The sequence below is a fragment of the Zingiber officinale genome, chromosome 5A, assembly GCF_018446385.1.
Source record: "Zingiber officinale cultivar Zhangliang chromosome 5A, Zo_v1.1, whole genome shotgun sequence".
NCBI lineage: Eukaryota > Viridiplantae > Streptophyta > Magnoliopsida > Zingiberales > Zingiberaceae > Zingiber > Zingiber officinale.
In genome coordinates, this window is record NC_055994.1 from 99,439,961 (window position 1) to 99,465,133 (window position 25,173).

General features: G+C 37.1%; 2 protein-coding genes across 4 annotated transcripts in view; one reads left to right on the forward strand and one right to left on the reverse strand.

Moving 5' to 3' along the window:
• The window catches only part of LOC121981196 (nuclear pore complex protein GP210-like), a 50,969-nt gene extending 27,269 nt beyond the window's left edge, over positions 1-23,700 (forward strand). Inside the window, exons 13-37 of one of the 3 annotated variants that reach the window (XM_042533599.1) lie at positions 6,240-6,359; positions 6,463-6,525; positions 9,029-9,220; positions 9,939-9,998; positions 10,080-10,148; positions 11,095-11,241; positions 11,352-11,468; positions 11,859-11,978; positions 12,157-12,312; positions 12,413-12,475; positions 12,551-12,663; positions 13,975-13,982; positions 14,256-14,374; positions 16,298-16,400; positions 16,499-16,629; positions 16,731-16,802; positions 17,051-17,132; positions 18,456-18,560; positions 18,655-18,796; positions 22,008-22,094; positions 22,232-22,466; positions 22,603-22,657; positions 22,751-22,842; positions 22,907-22,967; positions 23,148-23,700. In XM_042533599.1, the coding sequence (XP_042389533.1) occupies positions 6,240-6,359; positions 6,463-6,525; positions 9,029-9,220; positions 9,939-9,998; positions 10,080-10,148; positions 11,095-11,241; positions 11,352-11,468; positions 11,859-11,978; positions 12,157-12,312; positions 12,413-12,475; positions 12,551-12,663; positions 13,975-13,982; positions 14,256-14,374; positions 16,298-16,400; positions 16,499-16,629; positions 16,731-16,802; positions 17,051-17,132; positions 18,456-18,560; positions 18,655-18,796; positions 22,008-22,094; positions 22,232-22,466; positions 22,603-22,657; positions 22,751-22,842; positions 22,907-22,967; positions 23,148-23,488 (2,853 nt within the window). In that variant the 3' untranslated portion in view covers positions 23,489-23,700. Of the gene's footprint in view, positions 1-6,239; positions 6,360-6,462; positions 6,526-9,028; positions 9,221-9,938; positions 9,999-10,079; positions 10,149-11,094; positions 11,242-11,351; positions 11,469-11,858; positions 11,979-12,156; positions 12,313-12,412; positions 12,476-12,550; positions 12,664-13,974; positions 14,375-16,297; positions 16,401-16,498; positions 16,630-16,730; positions 16,803-17,050; positions 17,133-18,455; positions 18,561-18,654; positions 18,797-22,007; positions 22,095-22,231; positions 22,467-22,602; positions 22,658-22,750; positions 22,843-22,906; positions 22,968-23,147 lie in introns of all 3 variants that reach the window. The other 2 variants (XM_042533597.1, XM_042533598.1) reach the window with 2 other exon arrangements.
• A 352-nt stretch (positions 23,701-24,052) lies between these two features.
• LOC121983058 (auxin-responsive protein SAUR71-like) lies at positions 24,053-24,866 on the reverse strand. The gene has a single exon (XM_042536043.1). The coding sequence runs from the start codon at positions 24,640-24,642 to the stop codon at positions 24,217-24,219; it is 426 nt and encodes a 141-aa protein (XP_042391977.1). The 5' UTR covers positions 24,643-24,866; the 3' UTR covers positions 24,053-24,216.
• Between the last annotated feature and the right edge of the window lie 307 nt (positions 24,867-25,173).

Genomic DNA, 25,173 nt, shown 5'->3' on the forward strand with positions numbered 1-25,173 from the left:
TTAGTCCCTCGGTCGTCGACCTTCTCGCTATTGCGTCTCTTGCTCCCGAGCAATCTTCGGCTTCGTCCCTCGGAACCACCGCGCTTCCTTCTCGTCGCGGTGTACTCTTCCGCAAGACTCGTCCCTCGACTGCCGTCCTTCTCGCTAGCGTCTTCCGCTCGACTATCTGTGTTCCTAAGCTCTGACACTTAGACACAGGGTAAAAACAACGAGACCTAACTTAACTTGTTGATCACACCAAAACAACCTTGGGGTTCCAACAATCTCCCCCTTTTTGGTGTGATCAACCCAAGTTAAGCTAGGGTCAAAACTAGACATAAAATTAAAACAAGTTATTGCAATAATGTGCAACAAAATTAAATTTCAAAAATCTTCAATTTTCAATTTCTACCTCCCCCTAGACTTATACTAATTCTTCTCCCCCTTTGATCACAAAAAAAATGGGGTTTAAAAAGAACTAAGGGTTAAAGACTTAGAGTAAAAAATTTCTTAAAGACTTTAAGCAGAAATTTTCAATTTCAAAATGGTCTTTTAACTTAAACAAAATTGTCTTATGAAAATTTTTCTAAATTAACAAAAAATGAGAATTTTTCTAAGTAACTTAAGTAGAAAATTTTTCTAAGTGAAAACTTTGAGAATTTTTCTAAGTGAAAATTTGACTTTGGCAAAAAGTATTTTTCTAAGTATAAAAATATTTTGAAAAAATGTTTTTTTTTTTTTTAAAACTTTGAAAGCATTAATTAATTCTAATTTTAATGCTTTGACAGAAAGTTAATTAAACATTTATTTCAATATTTTGGCTTCCAGGTCGTGGCGAGGCACTAGACCTTCTTGGTTATTGGAGCAACAACCACTTCCTTAGACAAAAACCTCATAGAGAAATTCATTGTTTAATTTTCTCACTGAAAAGCGCTAATTTTAATTTTAAAACTTAGACTAAGCAAGATTTAGGAACCCAATAAAGGTTCCAACCTGGATTAACTAAAACGTTTTTAGGAATATATTTTCTTGAAATGTTCCTAATTTGTCCAGGGTGATATTTAAAGTACCGATTTAAATTATTAAATCTTCTAGAATTAGATGAACATGCATGGTTTTTCAAATTATCTATTTGAATTTTCAAATCATTATTTTCAAGTTTCAATTTTTCATTTTCCAATTTTGATTTATCTAATTCTTCTAGAGGGCAGGATTTAACTAAGATTATTTTTAAATTTTTTATTTCTTTTTCTAATTTACAGCAGTCTTTAGTTAATAACTTAACAAATTTATAAAGTTTATCAGGAGGAAGTGAACGTACCTGACTTACCTTGTCGAGTTCGTTTTCCGTGTCTCCCCCTGAACTACTGCTTTCCTCTGACGAAGCTCCCCCTTCATCGATGCTCTCGGTGCTCATTTCGGAAGAGCTTGACTCGCAGTTGTCGTCTTGATGACTTGCCATTAGAGCATGTCAGGAGAATGCCTCGACTTCCGACTCCGACGACGTATCATCCCACGTCGCCTTTAGGGCTTTTCGCTTTTGGATAGGCTTCTTACCCTTTTCCTTGTTCTTGTTCTTCAGCTTGGGGCAATTGTCCTTGACGTGCCCTTCTTCGTCGCAGTGGTAGCAGCGGATCGTCCTTTTCTTCTTCCCCTGTGGATGGTTAGTAGATCTGGATTTACAAAGCTTCTTGAATCTTCTTACCATCATTACCATTTCCTCGTCATCGAGAGAGGATTCCGACTCTGGTTCGTCTCTCGAAGCTTTGAGGGCGACGTTATTCTTGGGCTCCTTCATTCCTGCACATCTTGACTCATGCACTTCAAAAGTAGAAAAAAATTCTTCTAACGAGATCTTTTCTAAATCTTTAGAAATATAAAAGGCATCTACTAGTGATGCCCATTTTGAATTTCTAGGAAATGAATTTAGTGCGTACCTTAGCGAATCTCGGTTACTTACCGTTTCTCCGAGATTCGATAGTCCGGTGATGATCTCTTTGATTCTCGAGTGCAAGTGCGCGACTGTCTCATCTTCCCCAAGTTGCAGGCTGGTGAGCTGATTCCGAAGCAGATCTCTTCTGGCGAGCTTGGCTTCGGAAGTCCCTTCGTGCAGCTCGAGGAACTTTTCCCAAAGTTCCTTTGCCGAGTGGTATTGTCCGATTCTGTTGACTTCTTGAGGTGGAAGAACGCTTAGCAGATGGTATTCTGCTTTGCCGTTCGCCACGAATTCAGCCTGCTCCTTTTTTGTCCATTGACATTTTTCCTTACCTTCTGGAGCTACAAAACCGGATTCCATTGTTAAAGTTAATTCAAAGTCTGTGGTAAAAAATACCTGCATCAGATTCTTCCACGTAGCGAAATCTCCTCCATATTTCGGCGGGTGGATGCTTGGTCCGGCCATTATCTTTGCTTCGATTGGCGGTTAGTCCTCCTGAAGCGTCTTGGCTCTGATACCACTTGTAGGACCGTTGGGCCGGCTAGAAGGGGGGGGGGGTTGAATAGCCCTGCAAAAATCAAAACGCAAACACCCTTCTCGAACTCTTAAACTAACACTTGTAAAATAAGAGAAATAAATAAAAGCAGAAAAGTAAAAGGCACATCGAGATTTACTTGGTTACAATCGGGAAGGTTGTTAATCCAAGAAAGCGTAGCACTAGTATCTCCTTCAGGCGGAGAAGCCTTTTACAGCAATGAAGCGCACAATAGAAGCTTAAAACAGAAAAGCGTACAAGTGTAGAAAGAATGCTTGAGTTCTCAGTTGATTGACAGCTTCTGGACCAAGGCTATATTTATAGTCTTGGTCGGGGCGCCTGGAAGGGTTCCGGGCGCCCTGGGGGGATAAAACTTTATCCCCCAACGTCCAGAACGCGTCTTTCGCGTTCTGGTCAAACTTCACGTTCCGGGCGCCCCGGGCTGCTCCGGGCGCCCCGGACAGTTCCGAGCGCCCCGGACAGTTCCGGGCGCCCCGGAGCAAAAAGTCAACTCTGGTTGACTTTTGCGTCCGGGACCTCTGCTCCGTTTTAGTCCCGCCTCGGTCCGGGTCTTCCGCTCCGGATCCGCTTACTTGGGTGATCTCTGCCATCCGGAAAAGGGCTCACCCGAACCCAACTTCCGGTCTTCTCAAGCGGGCTTCCCTCCGACTTCTCGTCCCTCGGAATTGCCGCGTGTTTCCTTCTCGTCCGCCAGCGTACTCATCCGCAGTCTTCGTCCCTCGGTCGTCGACCTTCTCGCTAGCTGCGTCTCTTGCTCCCCGAGCAATCTTCCGCTCCGGCTTTCGTCCCTCGGAACCACCGCGCGCTTCCTTCTCGTCCGCCGGTGTACTCTTCCGCAGCACCTCGTCCCTCGGACTGCCGTCCTTCTCGTTAGCTGCGTCTTCCGCTCGACTACCTGTGTTCCTAAGCTCCTGTACACTTAGACACAAGGTTAGAAACAACGCAGGACCTAACTTAACTTGTTGATCACACCAAAACAACCTTGGGGTTCCAACAGACTTTTCTCTTGATCTTCGATCCTTCAGACCTCTCGACCACACCGCCAAACGTTGGGTCCCCTCGACCCACTTGGACTTGCACCTGGGTTCCACGATCTGCTAAAATTTCTCCTGCCTAGCCTCCAACTAGGTCTTTCCTGGTTGAGTAAACAACCTGCACACTCAGTCAACTTGTTAGATCACAACAAAACTTAACTTGAACTTTTGACAACATCAAAACTTAGGTTTGATTCTGGTGCAACTTGCACCAACATAATATGTTTCTATCGTTTCGCCTGGCATGATACAAGATTTAAATCCATGTTTGGCATAGACAATGTCTTCTTCCTATGCTTAATTTCCTTCTTTCTACAACTCCAACCTATACTAGCACCATGCATTGAAACATCAATACGATACGGAAGCAGTATTGTACATGGTGGCAGGCGGTGGCGAGGCGGTCAGTAACTACCTACTACCTCGATCACCTAAGACGGTTGAATATTTTTTACTTTTTTTTATACATAATATTATAAATAATCATTATTCTTTATAATATTTACTTTTAATAAAATATATTAATTAAAAATTAAATATTTAATCTAAATATTTAAAAAATTAAAAAAATACAATTATATATATATATATATACATATTAAATTAATAGGATAATTTTATTAGATTTTAATTAAGTCTATTTAAATTATCTCAATCATAGTTAGAAGTTGATTAAAATTTTTAACATAAAAGTAATTTAATTAAACCCTAACTTACAGCTTACTCTTGTACTCTGTTTTTGTCGGGCGCCGAGTTTAACACATCGGCGGGACCGCGCAATGAGTTCGGACGCGTCACTGGCCTAAGCAACGTGTCGAGGCCTATCGATGGGCCTGAGCGACACTTCCAGCCCATCGCCAAGCTCGGGCGAAGCTTCCGGCATGCGCGATGCATCTGGATGCGTCGCAGGCCCAGATGTCATGTTCGGGCTCGCGCGATGCATCCGAATTCATCATCGGGCCCAAGCCATGCATCCGGACGTGTCGCGGTGGCAAAACGACAGCAGCGGTGACTCCAGGCGTGGCGGTGGTGGAAAAAGGCGAGTTACCGCCTAAAGCACCACCCCAGCTTGAGGCGGTGCAGTTGATGCCCGATGCCCGTCTCCTGCCTAGGCGGCGCATAGGCGGTCACCTCGATCGCCATTTTGAACACTGTGCTGAAATAATATCGTTCTAGTCAAGGATCAAAACTTCGGCATGACTTAAGATTTTGAACCTTGGGTAATTATTATATTTCCTGTATTGTTTAGTTGTTGTTTCATGATTTTCATAAGATTGAATCTAAAAAAGTATCTCCGAATCTCATATAAAACCCAAGTTTTATTAATAAGAATACTTTCTCTTGTTTGTGTGAGATTTTCCTCTGCAACTAACAATAAGTGCAATTCTTGAGCTAACATGACTACCAAATTTAATGTGCGCACTAAGACTAACGAATGTGTGCACTGGCTCTAACCAAATTGTAACTATCAACGTGACTAAGCACACTTCAACACACTACGACTATTCTATATGCACTATGATTATTCTACATGAGTGCATGATTAATTAAAATGTTAATTTGTTTTTTATCATAATCTCACTAGACATGTGCAATGCATTCATAAATTACTGAGGCATTTAGACCTGCTGTACAAACCAAATTAAGTTTCTTTCACCTACTCTTAGTAAGTGGTACAAGATGTTTGCTTTAACATGGGTATTGTTACAATCGATTGGATAGCTTAAATGATGTATCTGATTCCCTGCACTTGATAAATTGTTGCATAGCTAAAATAATATTGGGCAAATATAAAAGCAACATCCCTTTTTTGTCTAAACGCCAAAGGGGTGCCTTTTTTTTGGTATAGACATCAAAAGAGTGCCTCACCTGAAGTGCTCTGCTAAACATGCCGTCAAACCCATCAAAATCTATTACTTGTCTGCCTAAAACAAACAAACCAACAGTCCAACCATTCTAGCCCACGCACAAAAATAGACTCATAGTACTTATAAATTTTTTAAAAAAAATGAAAAATCATAATTTTTTTTAAAAGTATGGAACAAAGTAATATAAATTCTGTCATAAAACTTTTAAAACTTTTACATGAGTTATACATTTTTTCAAAAAAAAAAAAAATATATATATATATATATATATATATATTTAAAAGGTATGAAGTAAAAAAATTATCATAAAATGTAATTTTTTAAATAATAGGGTTCAAAGCAATATAAATTCTGTAAATGTAAGAGCAAATTATTTTTTAAAAAGTTAAATGCAAATTAAAAATTTGTTAATTTTAGTAAAAGTTTTTTTTTGGTAATATTGCTACATGACCTTTTCTAAGTCATTTGTTCACTTTTGAAATATGGGCAAACTTCAATGGCCTTGCTATTGCTATTGGTTGATATTTTATGTTCCCACGCTAGATCTACTTACAAATTCCAGTTTTTTTTTTTTTTGCACTAATAGTTCATGGGTTGATGGATGTTATTGCCACTACAAATCGAATTTCATAATAGTGTTCTGGCTGGGATTATTAGGCATCATTAAATTTCATAGCAAAAGTGATGTTTAATGTGACTATATGTGTGCCTTGAACATCAATTAGAATACTTATTTCCATCTTGTCATGCTTATAGATTTTTCTTTATCCTTATTCAACCTAAATTTTGAGTTTGCATCATTTTTAAATACTCATATATATATCTATATATATATATGATTAATACTCTTTTCTAATTCATTTCAGTGCATTGTACGTGCTACTGCAATTGGATTTTGTGAAGTAGGTGTCAGTCATCTTTACAATGTTGCTGGTTCTTTGTTTGGAACTGGAGAAAAGTTTCCTACAGATGCTGTGCCATTACAGGTTGATTTAACTTTCATGGATATTAACAGTTTAGAATTACTTCTGATTGTTTTCTTCTGCTTTATTTAATGATCCGGTTGAATCTTTTTTGTATAAACTGCAGTTAATTTCTTCATTAAAAGTTGTACCAGAGTCTATCTTAATGGTTTTGGATCCTGAAGCAAAGGTATGAATGTGTAACCAATATATGTATCTTCTCTAGGCTCTTTCAAAGAATCACCTGTATTTATGATGATTATTACCTTTTTAATCCTATCTGTTATATTTTTGCAGTTTTTTTTCTTTGGAGAAATATTTCCCATCTTTAATAATAATAACAATAGGAGAAAAAAAAGTTCAGTATTCCCACAAACATATGTTTTGGCAAAATGCCTCCTTATTTAAAAAATTTCACTATTAATGCTATACTTTGTCTTTCCTTTTAGTTTTCTACTATGTTTGACGATGTTAGTTGAACTAATATAAATGCCACATGGCTTAGCATAGGAGTGTTAATGGTAGATTGGGACCAATACCCTCCATATTTAATTTTTTTAATTAAAAATTTTAAATCATAAGGAATTGTAGAGATCATTAGAGAGTCGAGGTTGCACCTCTTAAGGGAAAATTCCAAGAGACACATTTAAGAAAGTAGACATATACTTAGGAGACTAATAAATACCCTAGTTAGGCAATCTAAGACCATGACAAATACACACATTAGCCGATGAAGACCAAAGAAGTAGGGCTGTAAATGAGCCAAGTTGAGCTAAGTCAAGCTAAGTTTTATGTTTTTCAAGCTTGTTTGATAATGTAATCGAACCGAGCCAAGCTGAGCCTTATATGAACCCAATTGTTAAAATAGTGAGTCAAGCTTGGCTTGATTTTTTTTTGTACGAACTTAGCTTGGCTCAAGTTTGGCTTGGTTAAATGTTATTGAGCTCATAATTCAAGCTTCTTCAATTAGTTGAAACTTTTATAATTTTAGACTTGTTTAGTTGGTTAGCGAGCTTGATTTTGAGAGCTTGTTTGTTTATTTGCCATATTGATAAAAGTTTATTGATTATTATAGTTCACAAATTTTGTTCGTAAACATTATTCATTTACTGTTTACAATATCTTTTCGTGAACATTAACGAATGGAACATGTATGTGTTCAAGTTTGTTCATTTAATTTAATGAGTTGTTCAAGTTTGTTTATTTAATTGACCTTGTGTATATTAAATGAACATAAACAATCTCTTACCAAGCCGAACACGAAGCTTCTTCATCAACGTTTGGTTCATTTACATCTCTACAATGACGAATTGGTTATCAATGCTAAAAGAGGCTAAAATTCATTTAAATATAGATGAGAATATAATATAGGATCAAGCCTAATAATGTAAGAGGATTTATAGAATCGACCTCACTTAGTGGGATAAAGGCTTGGTTGTTGTTGTAAATGATAACAAATTCAACTAAAATAAATTTGAGAAGCTGTTTTAGCAAATTTTAGGAATTCTTAAACTTTTTTTAGGTATTTATATAACTTTAGGACCAAAAAATCATATTTGCCATCGTGGAATTATTTATAAGGAATTCAAGGGCAAGATGATCATTTTGTATTGTCTAGAATTTTGTAGTGTATGGAGGGAGTGATTTGTGAGCTGCAGAGGTAGCAGGTAACCCATTTGACACCTCTGCCTTGGCATAAAGGGTGTACTCAATTTTTAGACAGGTAATGTACCAGTATAATACAAGCATCTCATATAGTTAAATTTAAGTAGTTAAAAAGTTAATTAATGGTAAAAAGATTAATGCTTTACCTTAGGTAGTCCCCTCTATCTATATATCAATGATATTGTGGGAAACTTATAAAGTGGTTCTTCTCTATTTACAATTAGGCACTTGACACTCTGTATAAAGTTATCAAGTTGTAAGATATTTTAAAATCCTTGTTACGATTATACTCGTAAGTTTCCTAAGTTGCTGGTCTAAAAATGTCAGTGGAGATTAGCTTTAACCACATGGGTATTAGTCACCTGTAATAATAATATTTACTACATAATAAGAAGGATAACTTGTTAAATTAATAGAGTTTATTAAATTGATTGAATTAAGAAGTTATGTCAATCATTAAATTTTGTGAGGCTCTTATGGATCTTTCATAATATCAAACTTAAATCACACTATAGGATATTGCCTTTTATAAGCACTTTTTCAATTTGCATGCAAGGTCACACACTTCTTGAGTAACAAACTAGGAGGTTGTCCATGTATATATCTCCTTAACCTTGAGGAAAATGTTTTAGATATCCAACATGTAGAAGCCACTGAGATAGAGTTGCCAAAGGAAGAGAAGAGAAGATTGTAAGGACGGTTTTGGTGGACTGACTCCATTGACAGACTGTTTCACCGGTGACTGACTCCTTCGGAGGACTGTTATGTCGCTAATTGTCTTGTGCCTTCTCACATACTGGCAACTGGGCAGAACAAAAGTTTTTGCCCATGCTGACTGACAGGGAATAAAATTTGAAACTGTGTGTAAAAGTATATTAAGCATTTGTGAAAATATCTTATACTACCTTTCAGCCAAAACTGTTAACATTTCAAGAAGCCAGGATTTGTCATATTCTATAAGATAAACTCTCTATATTCATTTCCATTGGCTTTCATGTCTGATTTACATTTGGTCAAATCGTGTTCAGGTTAATCTTTCAATTATTGGAGGAACTTGTTTGCTAGATGCGTATATAAATGATACACGGGTGGCAGATATAGTCCAACCTCCTCAAGTTACTCAATGTTCCCACTTCACTGTTGGTGCTATAGGATTGGGAGTGGCCAATGTAATAGTTCGTGATAATGGGCTTTCACCTCCTGCCGTTGCTTCAGCTTTGGTACTCTATTCATATACATGTGGTTTCCTTGTTACTTAACTGTGTAAACGTTTATTTGTTTTTCTCTTCTATTATTTGTGAAAGCAAGGTAATTTGAACCACAGATTGTGTCAACTTTTTCTGGTTATTAGATTGCTTCTTTTTTTTTTTTTTTTTGTTATGCTTGCTTTTACATGTTTGTCTTCGGACTGTTTTAATTCAAGAAATCTTCCTACCATGTCCAATATTTGTTTTGGTCTTTTAAATTATTAATTTTGTAAATTAATTTGTTTGGTCCAGAAGAACAGAAGTGTACACATTTTCTCATTCACCAGTTAGATTTTTGGTAGCCAACATAAGGTACATCCTAGCTGTCATCTAAAAAACAATTAGTCTGGAATTATGCTCCCTCAATTTCGAATGCTTACCTCCCTGTGGCTTTTCTTCTTTATCATGGCATTGCATTTTCTTGAACTTTATTGTCTTTCCCTTAGTTGTGAAAGGTGTCAAATAAACTGCATGAATCTACATAGAAGTTTTACAAATAGGCTGAAGTGTGATGATTATTTCTTATCCGTTAAGGTGGAACATATAATCTTTGCTGGCAAACAGTCACCTTGACAATGTGGCTACATAATGGTTAATCTTTTGAAGCTGAACAACATGAATTATATTTATCGTTTATTTTTTCATTGGTACATGTTAGGATGGTCATTACAATTTACTTACTGTGGCACAGATTAAAGTGGCTAGCATTGACTGGATTAAGATTATATCAAAAGAGGAAATAAGTGTTATGGTAATGGGTTTTTCCTTCTAGTAAATTTATTTCTTTTTTATTCAAACTACGCTCAATGTACTTGTGCCCCTTATTTTGCAGGAAGGAACCATCAAAAGTTTTGATATTTTGGCCGGAACAGAGGATGGAAGTGTCTTTGACTCTTCTCAGGTGCTTACAATTTCTTATTTTTCATACTTTTAGACGAACTATTGAAACTTTGCTAGATTTTCTTTGAAAAATGATACTCGCCGCGACAGATTACCGCGAGAACTTTCCGCGACCCCGTTGGCAGTCCGTGTGGCCAACTCCACCTCAGCCCTCTCTCTCCGCTTCGCGAATGCAGTCCGCGCCAAAATGTTTGATTTTTTTCGCGTGCCCTAACTCTCTAAGCCTCTTCCCCCATGCGAAGCAGCTTCCCAACTTTTTCTTCCCCCTCGCAAAGAGTACTCAAAGTCACTGCTCCTTGCTCTTCGAGAACGCTAGGAGGAGGAAGACGAGGCTTGCTGGGAGGAGGAAGAGAACGGAAGGAGAAGACGCTGCAGCGCTTTTGAAGAAGTTAGGGCACGACACTAATTTCGTTGGGAGGAGGATTAGGGCAGGGGAGGGAGAAGAGAAAACGGCAAAGAAGGGAGATCTGAGAACTACAATGGAGATATGAGGACTGTGGCAAAGGGAGAAGAGAGAGAACGGCAGGGGAGGGAGAAGTTGCTGCTTTGCGAGGGGGAAGAAAAAGTTGGGAAGCTGCTTCGCAAGGGGGAAGAGGCTCAGAGAGTTAGGGCACGCAAAAAAAATCGAACATTTTGACGCGGACTGCATTCGCGAAGCGGAGAGAGAGGGCTGAGGTGGAGTTGGCCACGCGGACTGCCAATGGGGTTGCGGAAAGTTCTCGCGGTAATCTGTCGCAGCGAGTATCATTTTTGTGAGTAGTTCGCCTAGTAAAGGTTTTTATCTGTATGCTAGGTCTCCTTTTTTGACTTTGGTATTGCTATTTGCCTGAGGTTCAGACTAATCTATAATTGTCATTTACCTAGCATGCTTGGTGGTTTATTGCATATGAAAATTTCGACATTGTCTATCTTCCCTTTGTAGCAGTTATTTTATGCGTGTTTTACAGTACATGTATATGAAAATTAAAGTACATCATGAGGATGGCATACTTGAACCTGTCAATGAGTACTATTCGCCAAATATGGGCTCTTGGCTTATACACGGACCATACTTCTCAGTGAGGGCTGCAAAGCTTGGTACTGCAAATCTTTATGTAAGTTATTTTGTCCTAGATATCTGATTTATTAGTCTTGACATATCATTTATCATTCTCTTTTGCATTTCTGATTATCTAAGAATTTTGATAAAGTGCTTGATTTACAGGTCAGTGTCAGTCAATCAGGTTATGAAATTGCAAGTCAACTTGTGAAGGTTGAAGTATATGGACCAGTACGCCTACATCCCGACTATCTGTTTCTTCTACCTGGTGTCTCCTATGTGGTAATATCTTTGATATTTTTTTGTCACTATCTAGATGGAAAATTGGACATTTCATCTTTCACTGCAATGTAGTCGAATTCATTATCCATTTCATGTCAGGTTGGGCACCTGCCCAATGTTCTTGTGTGGCTTATTGCTAAACTTTTTTTCCTCCGTGTTAGCCTTGGGACGGGCTGGCGGGGACGCTGGGGGCTAGCGTATTCGTCTTTTGCCACAATTGTGTGGCTTATTGCTTTCTTTGTTGAATTTTCTTGCAAAATATCACTACATGACTGCAAAGCAGTACATAAATTCATTCATAAAGTGCATATTTAAGTTTGTTGCATTTCTGTTTGTAGCATCAGTTCTTTTCTTATGATCAACTGTGTAACAATCCTTAATGCTGTTTAGCTGACAGTGAAAGGTGGCCCCAAAATTGGAGTTTTTGTTGAGTTCTCTAGCTTACATGAAGGAGTTGCAATAGTTCAAAAATCGTCGGGGATGCTTTTTGCTAATTCAATTGGAAATACAGTAAGTGGTGAATTTTGAGACATGAGTTGTTTGTTATTGATCACTCTAATGTCTTTTTTGCTCAAATCATCCGTGTCATCTCTTATTTGGTTAAATAATTACCTTTGCCTTTAGATTGTGTATATTCATTTCTCTGGTTGTGTTTAATTTTAATCAGTTAATATTACTTTGATCTTAGACTGTTCGAGCAGCTGTCTATGGAATCAAGGGTACCTTAATATGTGAAGCATTTGGAGAAGTTGAAGTTGGAATTCCACATTCATTGGTCTTGAATTCACAAAGTAATCAACTTTGTATTGGCTGCATCATGCCTGTCTTTCCATCTTTTCATGAGGCAAGTGAAACTCAAGAAATATAATTTGTACTATTATCATTATTATTTAAAATCCTGATTCACTGTTATTATTTTGTTTATCATTGTCTCCTACCCACAGGGAGACTTATTCTCTTTCAATGAAGTTTGTCAAGATTATAAATGGACTGTAGGGAATGACAAGGTGAGAATGCTTCCTGAATATTTGTGGTTATTTATGCCCTTGGGTAGAAGGTTGATGCCCTCTTCCTGCATGTAGGTGCTTAACTTCCAGATGGATAGAACTTTGCATTCTGGTCCCTGTGAGAATGATGGACATCCATGCCTTTCAGTTGCTAGTAACAGTGAATTTATCAACCTTGTGACTGGAAGGTGTTCATCCTCACTGACTGCTATGAGTGCAAAAAGTGTTTATTTTTCAAAAGCTCTTGTTCCCTTGAACTCCAATGCTTGATCTAGCTGCTTGACTATTCATTGCGTAATCTGGTTGCATAAATCTGTCAAGTCTACATTGCTACACCTTTTTTTCCTTTTGGTTATTGTCTTGCATGGTACTGATTAGTGAATGTATTGCCACTTTCTCTATTCCTATCAGATTATACATGTAGATCCTTCAACCATTTATTCAAAGAGGTGGGTTCTTAAATGCTATTCCTATTTATAGGGCTATGCTTCAAGGAGGAACAAGATTTATGGTTGATCAAGGTTTATAAAACCATCGGTATTTGCAAGCCTGACATGGGAGTAATAAGTGCAACGTCCTACTCTGGTTTTTGTATACATGCTGAGAATTCTACCATGCATTAAGCACTCACACTTCTAATGGCTATAAATACAGTCATTCCACATGCATATAGCTATTTTTTTTCCTTTTAAATGATGATCAAATGATTTACGACTGCATATCCTTTTCAATCTTTCTTCTCAGCTTAGTTTCCTTCACGGCATCCAAAGTTGCCAATCTTGAATGGCAGCGCACCATGTGGTAAACAAAATGCAATTAATGGTATTTAACCACTGCAACATGCATTTCCCAATGCTACTAGGTGAGGTTACATCCTGCCAATGACTACCACCTCGAAATCATTAAATGTGTTGTGTTGAATTAATCGAGAATTGGCATATGATAGTGAGACGAAGAGAAGAAAAGATCACTGGGGAGTATTCTCTGAGTCCTAGTGATATGGAGGCTGCTCCAAGTTTAGGAATTGTAGCAGTGCCACCTTTTCACAGTTTACGTGGCAATGTGATATCTCAATGCCAACATTTTAGTCAACCTTGATCCGATTGTAATTTTCACTTGAGTGAGCAAAACTTATGCGCTGAGTCAGCTAAGTTGAATAGTTGGGCTTGCATCCTTGGGATTGATTATACATGGTCATTCACATATGCCAATTGGATGCTCATTCTTAAAACTGAGTTTTATAAATTTTCACATCTATTTGAATGTAAGAAATATATTCCTCCTACCCTTATTTACCCTTTTGTAAAAATGTGCAAGATACTTATGTCCCTTGTTTAGTAGGAATGATCAGCTTGATGTTGGTATGGATTTGTTTTGAATTGTTTATTCTTACCACCCATTACTGTATCCATGCTGACTCTTGTATATGATGTATTCCTAAATTTCCACGAAGTATGTTTATGACACCTTTATGTGATTTTGGGTTTTCTATGATCTAGATCTGCAGGTAAAGCTGAACTATATATTTCTGTGTCGTGTGATATTTTGTTGTCTGGTTCTCCTCAGCAAGTATTTTACAATGCTTCAAAGTTGTTGGAAGTTGTACCAAATCCTCCAGTGGCACTTGGAATACCAATTACTTGGATCTTTCCACCTTTTTATACCACTTCAGTACTTTTGCCAAGGTTTTCAGATCCATATAGGCAATTGGATTCTCATAGAAGTTTTAGTTATTCTATCCTGAGGACATGCACAAGTACTGATAATTTTAAACATGAAGGTATTACTATTGATGAAGGTAAAATTATAACAAGGGAAAGCAAGGATATTGCTTGTGTTCTAGCAAAAGATCATGCAACTAGTAGAAAAGAAATTGCATGCTGTGTAAGGATTGCAGAGGTCAGTTTCTATTAAATAGCTTAATTTTATTGAAGATTTTTGAAGTCTGATGGTTTATTAGCAATGCCTTTTATTTTTTCCTTTTCTTTTGTTTTATCGCTCTTTGTAATTCTAAAGATATTTCTTCTGCATTCTGCTGAATTTATGATAATCTCAACTTATTTTATTAGACATGATCAATCATGAATTGCTGAATCAATGTGTCACATTCAATATCTTTTTACTCAGCATATGTGGTAGAAAATTGCTCACTAGCACTACAATTCTACTATTTCAATTACAAATGATTGACTGGAATAACTTGATTTAGAATTGCACCAGATGAAATAGTAGCGTACAATTCATGTTAATTCATGAAAAAAGAATATGTAATTTTTTTATATTCTTTCAATTCTTTTTTCTAATTCTATAGCCTTGGGAGAGTTCAACATAAGTCTCAATTTGACTTCTAAAGTTCATCTTATCCCTTAAGAGTCTGTTTCTTTGCTTGGAAAATTACTTGCCCATGTAACATATTTTTTTGAAAGAAAACTTTTACAGGGGATAGTTTTCCTTATTTGACTCATTGACTGTGATGCTTGAAAATATTTTCTCTTCCTAAGGTCAGAGTTAGGGTTCCTTTTGCATTGGTTCTGCAGCAGTTGCACTACCACCTCACCCTCCATTGCCCTCCTCCTCATCTCTACTGAACTGCCATCGCATGCCACCAATAGTGCATTGACTGCATGCTCACTCCCTCACTGGTTTGATGATGCTACAAACACCATCTAGATCAACAAGGGGATCACAATGGTCTCCACCGCCACTGTCCTCTTCCAGGCCTTTGCCCTCAGCAAAAGCTCAAATGTCATTGTGTTAGTGCTTTTTCTGGTTGTTCTTGGATAGTTGCATTGTGAGGATATTGTCCACCATGCCTTTTAGTATCACATAGCTACAATTTGGTTCTGATAAATAAATGCTGACCATGGCTTGTACATTGGTTTCCTTGCCCTAGATTGATCTAGCATTAGAAGGACTAGCAATTATGGTGGGGGAGGCGTAGGGGAGAAGGAGAAGAGACCAGTAAGAGCTGAGGTGGGTTGGCCATAGGTGGTGGCAGAAGATGGGTTTGCATGGTTATGCCCTCTCATCTTGAGCAAAAGTCATTTTCCAGCAAAATAGCCACAGATTCTTTTGTTGACCAATAAAATATTTTCCTTGGACCATGATTTTTCATTGTGCCAAACACTAAAAAATCACATTTAGATTTTCTAGGAAAACATTTTATGTGAATCAAACACGCCTTGAATGTTAGAAAATCATTTTCTCCCGGTCCAAGTTACTCCAAACAAGCAACTGGAATCACTTAAAAGTGTAGTGGCTGTTGTATTGCGATGTTTGAAACTTGAAGGGCCAAAACAAGGCTTGAATTAACTAGGTATGCAAATTGGAAATTCCAGATTCAGTTGTTGACCTAATAATACATTTGACGTGAATTTTTTTCTGTCAATAATTGGTGATCAAATACATAATGGAAATCTGTCCAACTAGTATGAGATAAAAGCTATTCAGTAGTATACTGGCTTCTATTGCTTGGCATTGTTGAATGAAAATATAAAATAATAGGTGGAAAAGGTTGAGTGCTGAATATTTGCGCCATATGCTCGGCCTCTGATAATGTTATTTGGACTGACTGGTTGGTATAAGCACAACTTTTTTCTGTCAAACCTCAAATTGGATGGATGCAATACTCCATTCACTGTCTGCAATAGGCCTATCTTGCCTAAACTTGATCTTATGCACTTACTATATTCTGTTGCAAATCTTGCATTTATTTGGAAACTGGTGTACCTCTATCAGTTGTTATAACAAATTTTAAATAGCTATAGGTCTGGATATATGGACCCTAACCATGAACATGAATGCCTTTTCTTCTTTGCTCAGATTTCACAAGTTAGGGTAAACACAATTGAAGCTTCATCACATGTTCTTTCCCTTGCTGCTAATTCAAAACTCGAGTTAATTGTCACCTACTCAGATTATTTAGGTACATCTATCTGCAGAATAATCGAGCAATTTTATTTATAATATTGATCATTCTGTACCAGGTCTTTTCACCTTATCTTCCTTGTTGTCACTTGTCAGGGTATCCTTTCACTGAGGCCCATGGTGTAGTTCCACTGGATATTGAAACTAATCGTCCTGATGTTCTCTCTATTTTTACGTCACTGAAGTCTGATGACAGCATGCTTGGCAATGATCGTATCATTTTAGAGGTATGGCTGTCATTTTTTCCTGCATTAATGATAACAATTGACAGTGTCCCTGGCCTTGTTTCAATGTTCTCTGAGCTACTCTTTATTTCCTTGACATACAGGCAAAGAATCCTGGCAATGCTCTTGTAAGGATATCCATCAATAATGACCCAAGGAAGGCAGATTTTGTGTTGGTATTGATTATTTTTCATGACACTTTGCTAGGACTGTCGCAGGCAACCAAAATTTTCACATACTTTATATAGTCTCAGCAAGATGCTCGTGTCTTACTGTTATGATTTACAATTTTAAAATGCTTTGGCTTAGTTGTTTCTTTCAAAACATTATTTATGCAACTCTAAACTTATCTATTTGTGCCCAATTCAATATTTCACTTTTCAACCTGGTACCAATAGTTGAAATGGATCATATATATCACCAGGTATCTGTTGGCGTTCAACTTTATCCGAGGAGTCCAGTTCTTCAAGTCGGTCAGCGTCTCAATTTTACTGTAATTGGTGATGGTAAGTTCTTTTCCTAAGTAAAATCTTTCCTCCATTCTGTATTTGCTTGAGATTTGAGAACTATCAATCTGTGGAAACTTTGGCTTCTCTTTTGATTTTAAAGTTGGCTTTATTGTAAACAGGTATTTTATGATACCGAGTACTTAAATCATTCAGACATTTATTTAATTTTAAAAATTGTAATGCTAAATTGACTTGTATTATAGCCCTGGTCCCTTGGATAACGGCGCTAAACCCCTGATGCTGTTCAATCATAAAATATAAATGTCTTATAGCTGGTTGCATACTAGATTTATTTTGATTTTAATTTCTTAATAAGAGTTTGAGAAAGTTTTGACCTGTAGCCAATTTATTATGGACACGAGAATGGAACAAGTGGTAGAACTAATGCACACATATAACTTTACTTTTTGATTAGTCATGTTGAACATGCTCTAGCTTGTCAAACTAATTAACTTTTTTATTATTAAGAATTTTTATATGTACTGTTTAATTGTAACAAAAAAATGCATATGAATAAAATTGAGATGAAAAGGTAATTTAATTGTATTGTTAAACAATCACACCCAATATATAGAAGCTCCTAAAGTTATTACACTAATGTCATATGGGATTATTTATTATAACACGCCCTTTCAAGTTGGAACTTAGATGCCAATCTTGGCTGTCACACACAAAAAAAAAAGTGGGTACAGCTAAAAATTTAGCCAGATATTTTACAATTTGTTCTTAAGTTTGTGTAGACATGGAAAAAAAATAGTGGGTTGCAGGTGACAGATGTACTAGGATTTTTGTCTTCTCTTGGAAGAGGGAGAGAAGATGATAAAAATGCTGGCAGAGACGATGATGAAATTTATGACTTTTGCTTTTGGGAGAAAAGGAGATGAAATTAAAAAATAATAAAAAGAAAAAAAATACCATCACTTTTTCATATTGCTAAAAATTGAAAATTATTTGTATCGGACATCCACGTTTATATATGCAGATAAAAACTTATTTGCTTTATTTAAAATAAACGAAATTGATTCAAAACCCTAAGCTATCTAATTTGGTACCTTGTAATTTAAATGTGTTTGTCTTGCAAGTAACATATACTTTAGATATTAATATACTTTTTTATAATTATTTCAATATTGATTGCATGCTCTTGTATACCGCATTTGCGATATGTAGTGGGTCAATCTTGTTTATGGAATATTTGATTATGGTATCTTGCAGTGGGTGGGTCAATCCTGCATACCATATTTGCCCTAGGTTAATCTTGTTTACAAGTATTTGATTATGGTATCTTACTCGTTGCTATGCTTATGATACTTCTGATAGATGATGTATTTGGCTCTGGCAAGTGGTTGAGTGATAATGAAAGTGTTCTATCGGTAAATAAGATAACTGGAGAAGGATTTGCTCATGGGGAAGGTGCAACTCAAGGTTCTTGAACTCTCTTCTTGGCTATTGGCTATAACAATTATTATCAGCATTTTGCTATCACTGGAACCTCATTCTTTCTTTTCTTTTTTGTTAGTTATTTTCCTTGGTTCAAAATTAAAGTTGCAGACACCTGTAACCGTGATGAAAGTTGATCAGATATCAGTTGATGTTCCAGCAGATGCCTTGACTAATGTGCCATTTCCATCTAAAGGTTACATGTTCTTTGTGAAATATAGGTTTGTTCTCTGAGATACTCTTTATCTATGCGGATCTTCATCTATATGAACATTCCTAAGATTTGTTGTATAATTTGTTGTGTACGCATACATTTACATGTTTTTACTTAAGCAAGAATCCAATTAGATGGGAAAGAATAATAACATATCCATATGTTTGACATCTATGCTAAATCATTCAACACCTCAACAAGGTACCAAGCCCTTGTCCATGAATGTGATCATGGTTGGTTCTGGGACAATTTAATTTTTAATCATTGGCTTTGGTTTAGATAAGGATAGATGTTTGTATAGAGAACTTTTTGCCATCATTTAATCTTATTGATAGAATATATGTTGCTTGGATTAAAATTTGTTTGTGCCAATTGGTATATAACTGTTCTGCCCACCAGCTGACATGAACCTATTCAAGATGATGAAACTTGCTTGATCATAGTAATGACGATGACAAGGTTTATTTTTATGATGTCCACAATGATGGCGACCTTTCAGTGACTTCAGATAGTTCGCATGAGGCTTTTGTGATGCCAATGACAATTGCAAGGACATCAAAGAGTTATGCACGTGGCATCCACAATGACTGCAATGATACATGATCTTTTATGCAAGGCTCCTGTAAAGTTCACATTGATAATTGATAAGGTTCAAGGCTTATGCGAATTGATTGTGATGAGGTCTACCGTCGCAATGAGGCAATGTGTCTTTTCTTGTTTTTCTTCTACTCTAATCTTCTTTTCTCCTTGCTCCTTCTTGTCAGTATCTTTAGTACCACCCCATGTCAGCATTATCAACGTGCACCAACATATCTCATTCTAGACAAGGACTGAAATTCCAACTCGAAATGAAATTTCAAACCTTATGCATTTAGATTTCAAACCTTGATACATTATAAATTATGTAACTTAATCATCTGGGCTTTGAAAAAATAGAAAAGATATTTTCATTTGGTGATCTTTCACTGATATAGATAATGTTAGAGATGATCCTAGTTGGAGATTTATATTTGTCCCAACTATTTAGGGGTTGGCTATGTGGATACTTGTCAATATCACTTGCAATGTTCAAATTAATTGAATTATTTTCATTATTTTAACCATGTTTGGTAGAATTAGTTGGTCTTGATCGGAATTAGATCAGCGATTTGATTTTGAGTGAAGAATTGGACACCTCGATTAATGAAATTTGATTAATCAAAGTCAAATTGATATAAATTCATAATTAATAGTTGGTAATTAGTTGAATAGGGGAAGAATTGGTGGAATTAGAGCAAAATTTCTTAGTTCCATTGATTTCTTTGATTACCACTCAGGAATATTTTCCGACAAACAGAGATGAGAATGAGGAAAATCCGGATTATGTGGGGCATTGTGCTGGTGATATAAATAATAAATCTAAGTCAAGGAGCCTTGTGATCTCAAGCATTTGGGAGGGAGAAAGCAATTCCATTCAAGGGGCAGGTGAACATTGTGCAAAAGCAGAGAGGCCGACAGAGAGGCGAAGAGGTGAAGGTGGAGGCAGATCTGTTGGTGTCGATGGATTTCATTGTCATTCCAGAATTAGGAGGTGGAGGTGGATATGTCGTCTCCTCACCATTGACATGAGGAGGAAGACAATGATGCTCTCTTCTTCTCGTCGTCTTCTGGCTTTGTGTCCTTCTCAAGGAGGAAGGAGAAGATCACCTTTGCCCTTGCTCCAGAGTAGAACATACTTATGCATCATGAATCCTTGTGAACCCCCTTTTCACTTATTAGTCAAGTTGATTAATTAATTAAGATTATTAATTAATAGTATTGCTGGTTAATTTATTAATTGATTTCAATAACATAATTAAGATTATTAATTATTAATTACTATTTTCTGATTTTTGAATTTACTTTTACCAATTTCAATCCCATTGATTTTATAAGGCTGATACTTAGGTTTCTGAATTTATGATATCAATATCAATACTAGCACCCATGATGTTAACTAGAGTTTGCTTTGGCGTCCCTTTGCCTTATACACTTGTAATATAACTTGTCTAATTATAAAATATATTTTAAATATTTGTCATCTTTTTATGTTTTCATACTATCTCAATTTATTCTCTCACTTTATTATCAATAGAGTTAACACCTCTAGTTGCTCTTGAGTAACTCATTGAGTATGCAATACTGTCCTATATATGCTCCCAGAACAACTTATAATAATATAGTCTAGCTTTGCATAACGTTTACACTGCTAGTAGCATTGATATAATAGACTAGGGTTAAGCTATTTGGGAAAGATCAAATGAGCATCCCTTTTTTCAAAATGTCAAAGGCACACCTTTTTTTCTCTAAAACATTAAGAGGGCATACCACCCCACCCAAAATGTTCTGCTATAAACCCTCAAACTAATTGCTAAACACTCATCCGCTTGCCTAAATTGGACACTTGAGCCCTTAATGACTGGTATTGCTGAATCCTAGGGTCAAATTGGACAAAGTAATACAGTCATACAGCGATGGTAATATTTTTTTTAATTTGTTGGATGATGTTGAAGCTCAATCATACACCCAATTCATTGGCATATTGGTAAAATATTGGCCAGATAAATTGTATCGACTGGTAGATGACTACTTAACAATCATTAAGAATATCTCCAGAACTTTAGACATATCAACATGGCAATTCAGATTGCATCATTGGTGTTTGAATCAAACTTGTGAACAATGTGTTTCTGCCTTGTATTTCCATCTGTGTACGGTAAGTAATCATTATTTAGTAAATTGAATTATCTAATAGTTATATAGGAATTGCTCAATTTCAGCTGGAGCAGCATAAAACAACTTAAACTGATATTAGTGGCAAAAAGAATCTCCGGTCTTCCATTCAAAAAACATCATTTTGGTTGATTTTGTGTAGTTTCTTGGAACAACTACTGATTCTTTGCCAGCCAAGGCATATTAGCTAATGTTGATTGGAATTGGTTCTTTCAGAGAACTCTTTTTGGTGGAATTGGTTGTTTTTCTGGTTTCTTCTGGTAACTATGGCACTTTTGACATACCAACATAAGGATTCTATATTTTTCTGATATTAGATGGTACTAAGCCACCAATGCTTGTGTAGAATAAATTTCTTCAATTTTAATGTTCCCAAGTTCCTACTTTTCTCTGGTATCCAATCATAGATCTTTCAACTCCATGATGTTCTATGCAATTTAATGAATCTGATATTCCTTGTATATTAGTGGAAGTGAAATCTTGGATCCCAAGCTGGAATCTACAGGAAATCATGAAGTCCCATTTGATTGTTGGGTTGATCCACCAATAGTTGGGTAGGTTTCTTTCAGATTGCATTGAAAAGTTGTATGTCATTTGAACTTCTTTCACTTAGCCAACCCCACCTAGTGGGAAAAGACTTGGTTTTTGTATTTGAACTTCTTTCACTTCAAAAATGTGCACTTCACTATAGGTATGCAAGGGCATGGGTCAGCAATGTCACAGGCTACTCCTACTGTCTCTTCTTTCCTTATTCACCAAAACATTTACTCAGTATCATGCCCAAGTCAAATACAAGACGTCAAGAGAATGATAATAGTCACGGATTGGTACACTTCTCGATTATTGCATCATTGAAAGAGACTCCAACTGTTACTGGGTCTGCACATGCAGTATATGTTGGCGGATTTGCTCTAGGCACTGAAAAGGTAGTGTTTTTAATTCTTATTGCCTTTACATAGATTTTGCAAATTCTCTCTCTCTCTCTCTCTCTCTCTCTCTCTCTCTCTCTCTCTCTCTCGGTACAATATATACCAAATCGAAACTCTTTACCTTATTGTGCAGCTAAACTTCACACCAATTGCCACTAGGAGTCTTGTGACAATCATGGGGAATACAGGTATAGGAATGACTTTTTCATGATTTCATCGTATTTCTTTTATATGTCTCATTTTTCTATGCTTTAACATGACTTGATGGTTAATTGTCCTAGATGTCGAAATAAGTTGGAATGCGAAAGATCTATTGTCCGTCACTTCTCTTGGCACTACAAGTTTTGGTGTGGTTGGACTCGCAGAATATGAGGTGGGTGACTTAGCAGCATATATTTATGCTTATTGAACGATTATTTATGCATCATTCACCGCAGGTCAAAGTCCTTCAAAACAAACCATTTGAAGACACAATCATTGTTCATCTTCCTTCCACTGGTATGCCCTGTTCTAGCTGGTAGAATTCAAGCTTAATATAATTTAAGGAAAATATGTTGAAATATAATCCTTCTTTTCTTTTCTTCTTTGCATCAAATATCTGTCTCCCATAATTGACGTTCTTTGCATTGTTTATGACCAATATGGTAGTAACTAAAATCTGGTACTTGTTACATACAGGTCAGCAAGAGGAGATTAGTGTCTCTTATAAGAATGGAGAAAGAGCAGCTGCCTCTGGCGTGAACAATTTCATCTGGCCTGCAGTGTTAGTCTGTGCTATTGTGTTTATAGTCACAGTTATTATCTTCTTAATGTGTCTCCAGAAACCAGACCAGCCTGGACCTAGACAATCAGGACCAATATCTCCCCTTCCCGCCCCGAGAGATTCCACACCCACTAGAAATGTTCAATTTTCTCCTCACACGCCACCACCATTCACCGATTATGTGAGGAGAACGATTGATGAAACTCCATATTATAAGCGGGACAGGAGGAGGCTTGACCCACAATACACATACTGAATGCTTCCACCTTTAATGTAGACATTGGTCTAGGATGCCAAGGATGCCATTCGAGATGTAACAATTGTCCATTGATGCACAAACACGAATTGTATTATTGTCTGTCAATATACGCCAATTTGAGAATTTTGATACAATCGTAGAGTAATTGGCTGTACAAATAGCATCATATTGATTTCTTTGATACAAGCAAGCGCTCTTATATTTTATTCCTTCCAAACAAAAAAATTATTACAAAATGGTACTACAATCTGCATATGAATTATTCAGAAATCATTCAAAATAGAGCTAGAATTTCCAATTTCTGTGGGTGTGTTTATTATCTTGTTGAAGATCGTGTCAGCTTAATTGCATCATAACATGTGTTCTAATTTAACTGTTTTTTGCCCTTAAAATTTTGCTAACTCTGACCTGGAGCATCTTGTGCTTTCATAGTAATTATTGACAATTCTGGAACCAGATGCATCATAAACTTACAAATCTTCTGTTTGATTAGTATTAAAGATTAACCTCAACAAGCCCACGCATATTCGATGTTATCTGAATATGCAGCTCGATGCAAAACTAATTTGGAAAGCTAAAACAAATTTTCAGAAACGTGGACATTCATTCATATACAAACTTTATTGGATCAAACGTCACTTACTATGTAGTTAACACGATGATTACAGATAATCCACTTCGCGAAATTAGAGGACACGAGTCATCAGCTTGCAGAGGCATCACGATCAAACTCCGCCGGTCGTGATCATGTTCATGGGCCTCACCGGGCTGAGCAGGAAGTATCCCGCAGTGGCATGGCCGATGGCGAAGTTGCACCGGGGCGAAAACAGCTGCACCGCCTCCTGCTCCACCTCCCACAGCACCCTACGGAAGAGCGCGACGTCGCAGGGGAGCTCGAGGGGGCCAGCAGTGGCATACCCGAACTCCATCTCCGCCTCCTCCAGCAGCACCATGAACAGAGGATGGTTCAGCCACTCGGTCCGCACCAAGAACCGCTCCCTCGCCGGCCCCACGTACACCGACAAGCACCCCTCCGGCGGCATCCCCACCACCTGCCTCCTGCTCTTGATCCTGCACCGCTCCAGTGTCTTCTTTATCAGCCCCTTCGACTTAACCTTCTCTTTCCCGTTATTAATCTCCATCCTCCCCATTTACTACTATTACTACTACTACAACAACAACAACAACAAAATGCAGAAGATGATTTTTTTACTGGACCTTAACCTCTGTCGTAGACTTGGTAATACATGACCCTGGCTCTCGGAAACTTTGAGTTACTCATGATTCCCAACAGGTTTACTCATTCGTACAGAAAGAGGGTGGAGAAAGGTGCAATTGTTGAAGAGCCGTCGACACGCATATAAACTGAGGGAGGAGGAAGAGCGCTGCCCCACTAGCTGCTAAAAGCAGTGGTTCATATCTTATTCAATCTCATTGTCAACCGCCTTCATCCAATAGCATTTCAGATCTATTCATGCATGTATATGAGTTGTGTGCTGCATGCTTGCTTGCGTGGCCATCGACTCTTTATCTTCCCTTGTTTTATTCCAAGTTGCCATTGTTTAGTCTATTTATATGCCTTTGATGAGAACTCTTCATTGGGCAAGAACTTCCTGTAATTGCCCCTGAAATTACGATGCTATGGTAAGATATAGGACTAAGTAACGAGGGTTCAAATCTCA

Excerpts from the sequence above, each read along its gene's own strand:
- LOC121983058 (XM_042536043.1), bottom strand. The coding sequence starts at position 24,642 with ATGGGGAGGATGGAGATTAATAACGGGAAAGAGAAGGTTAAGTCGAAG.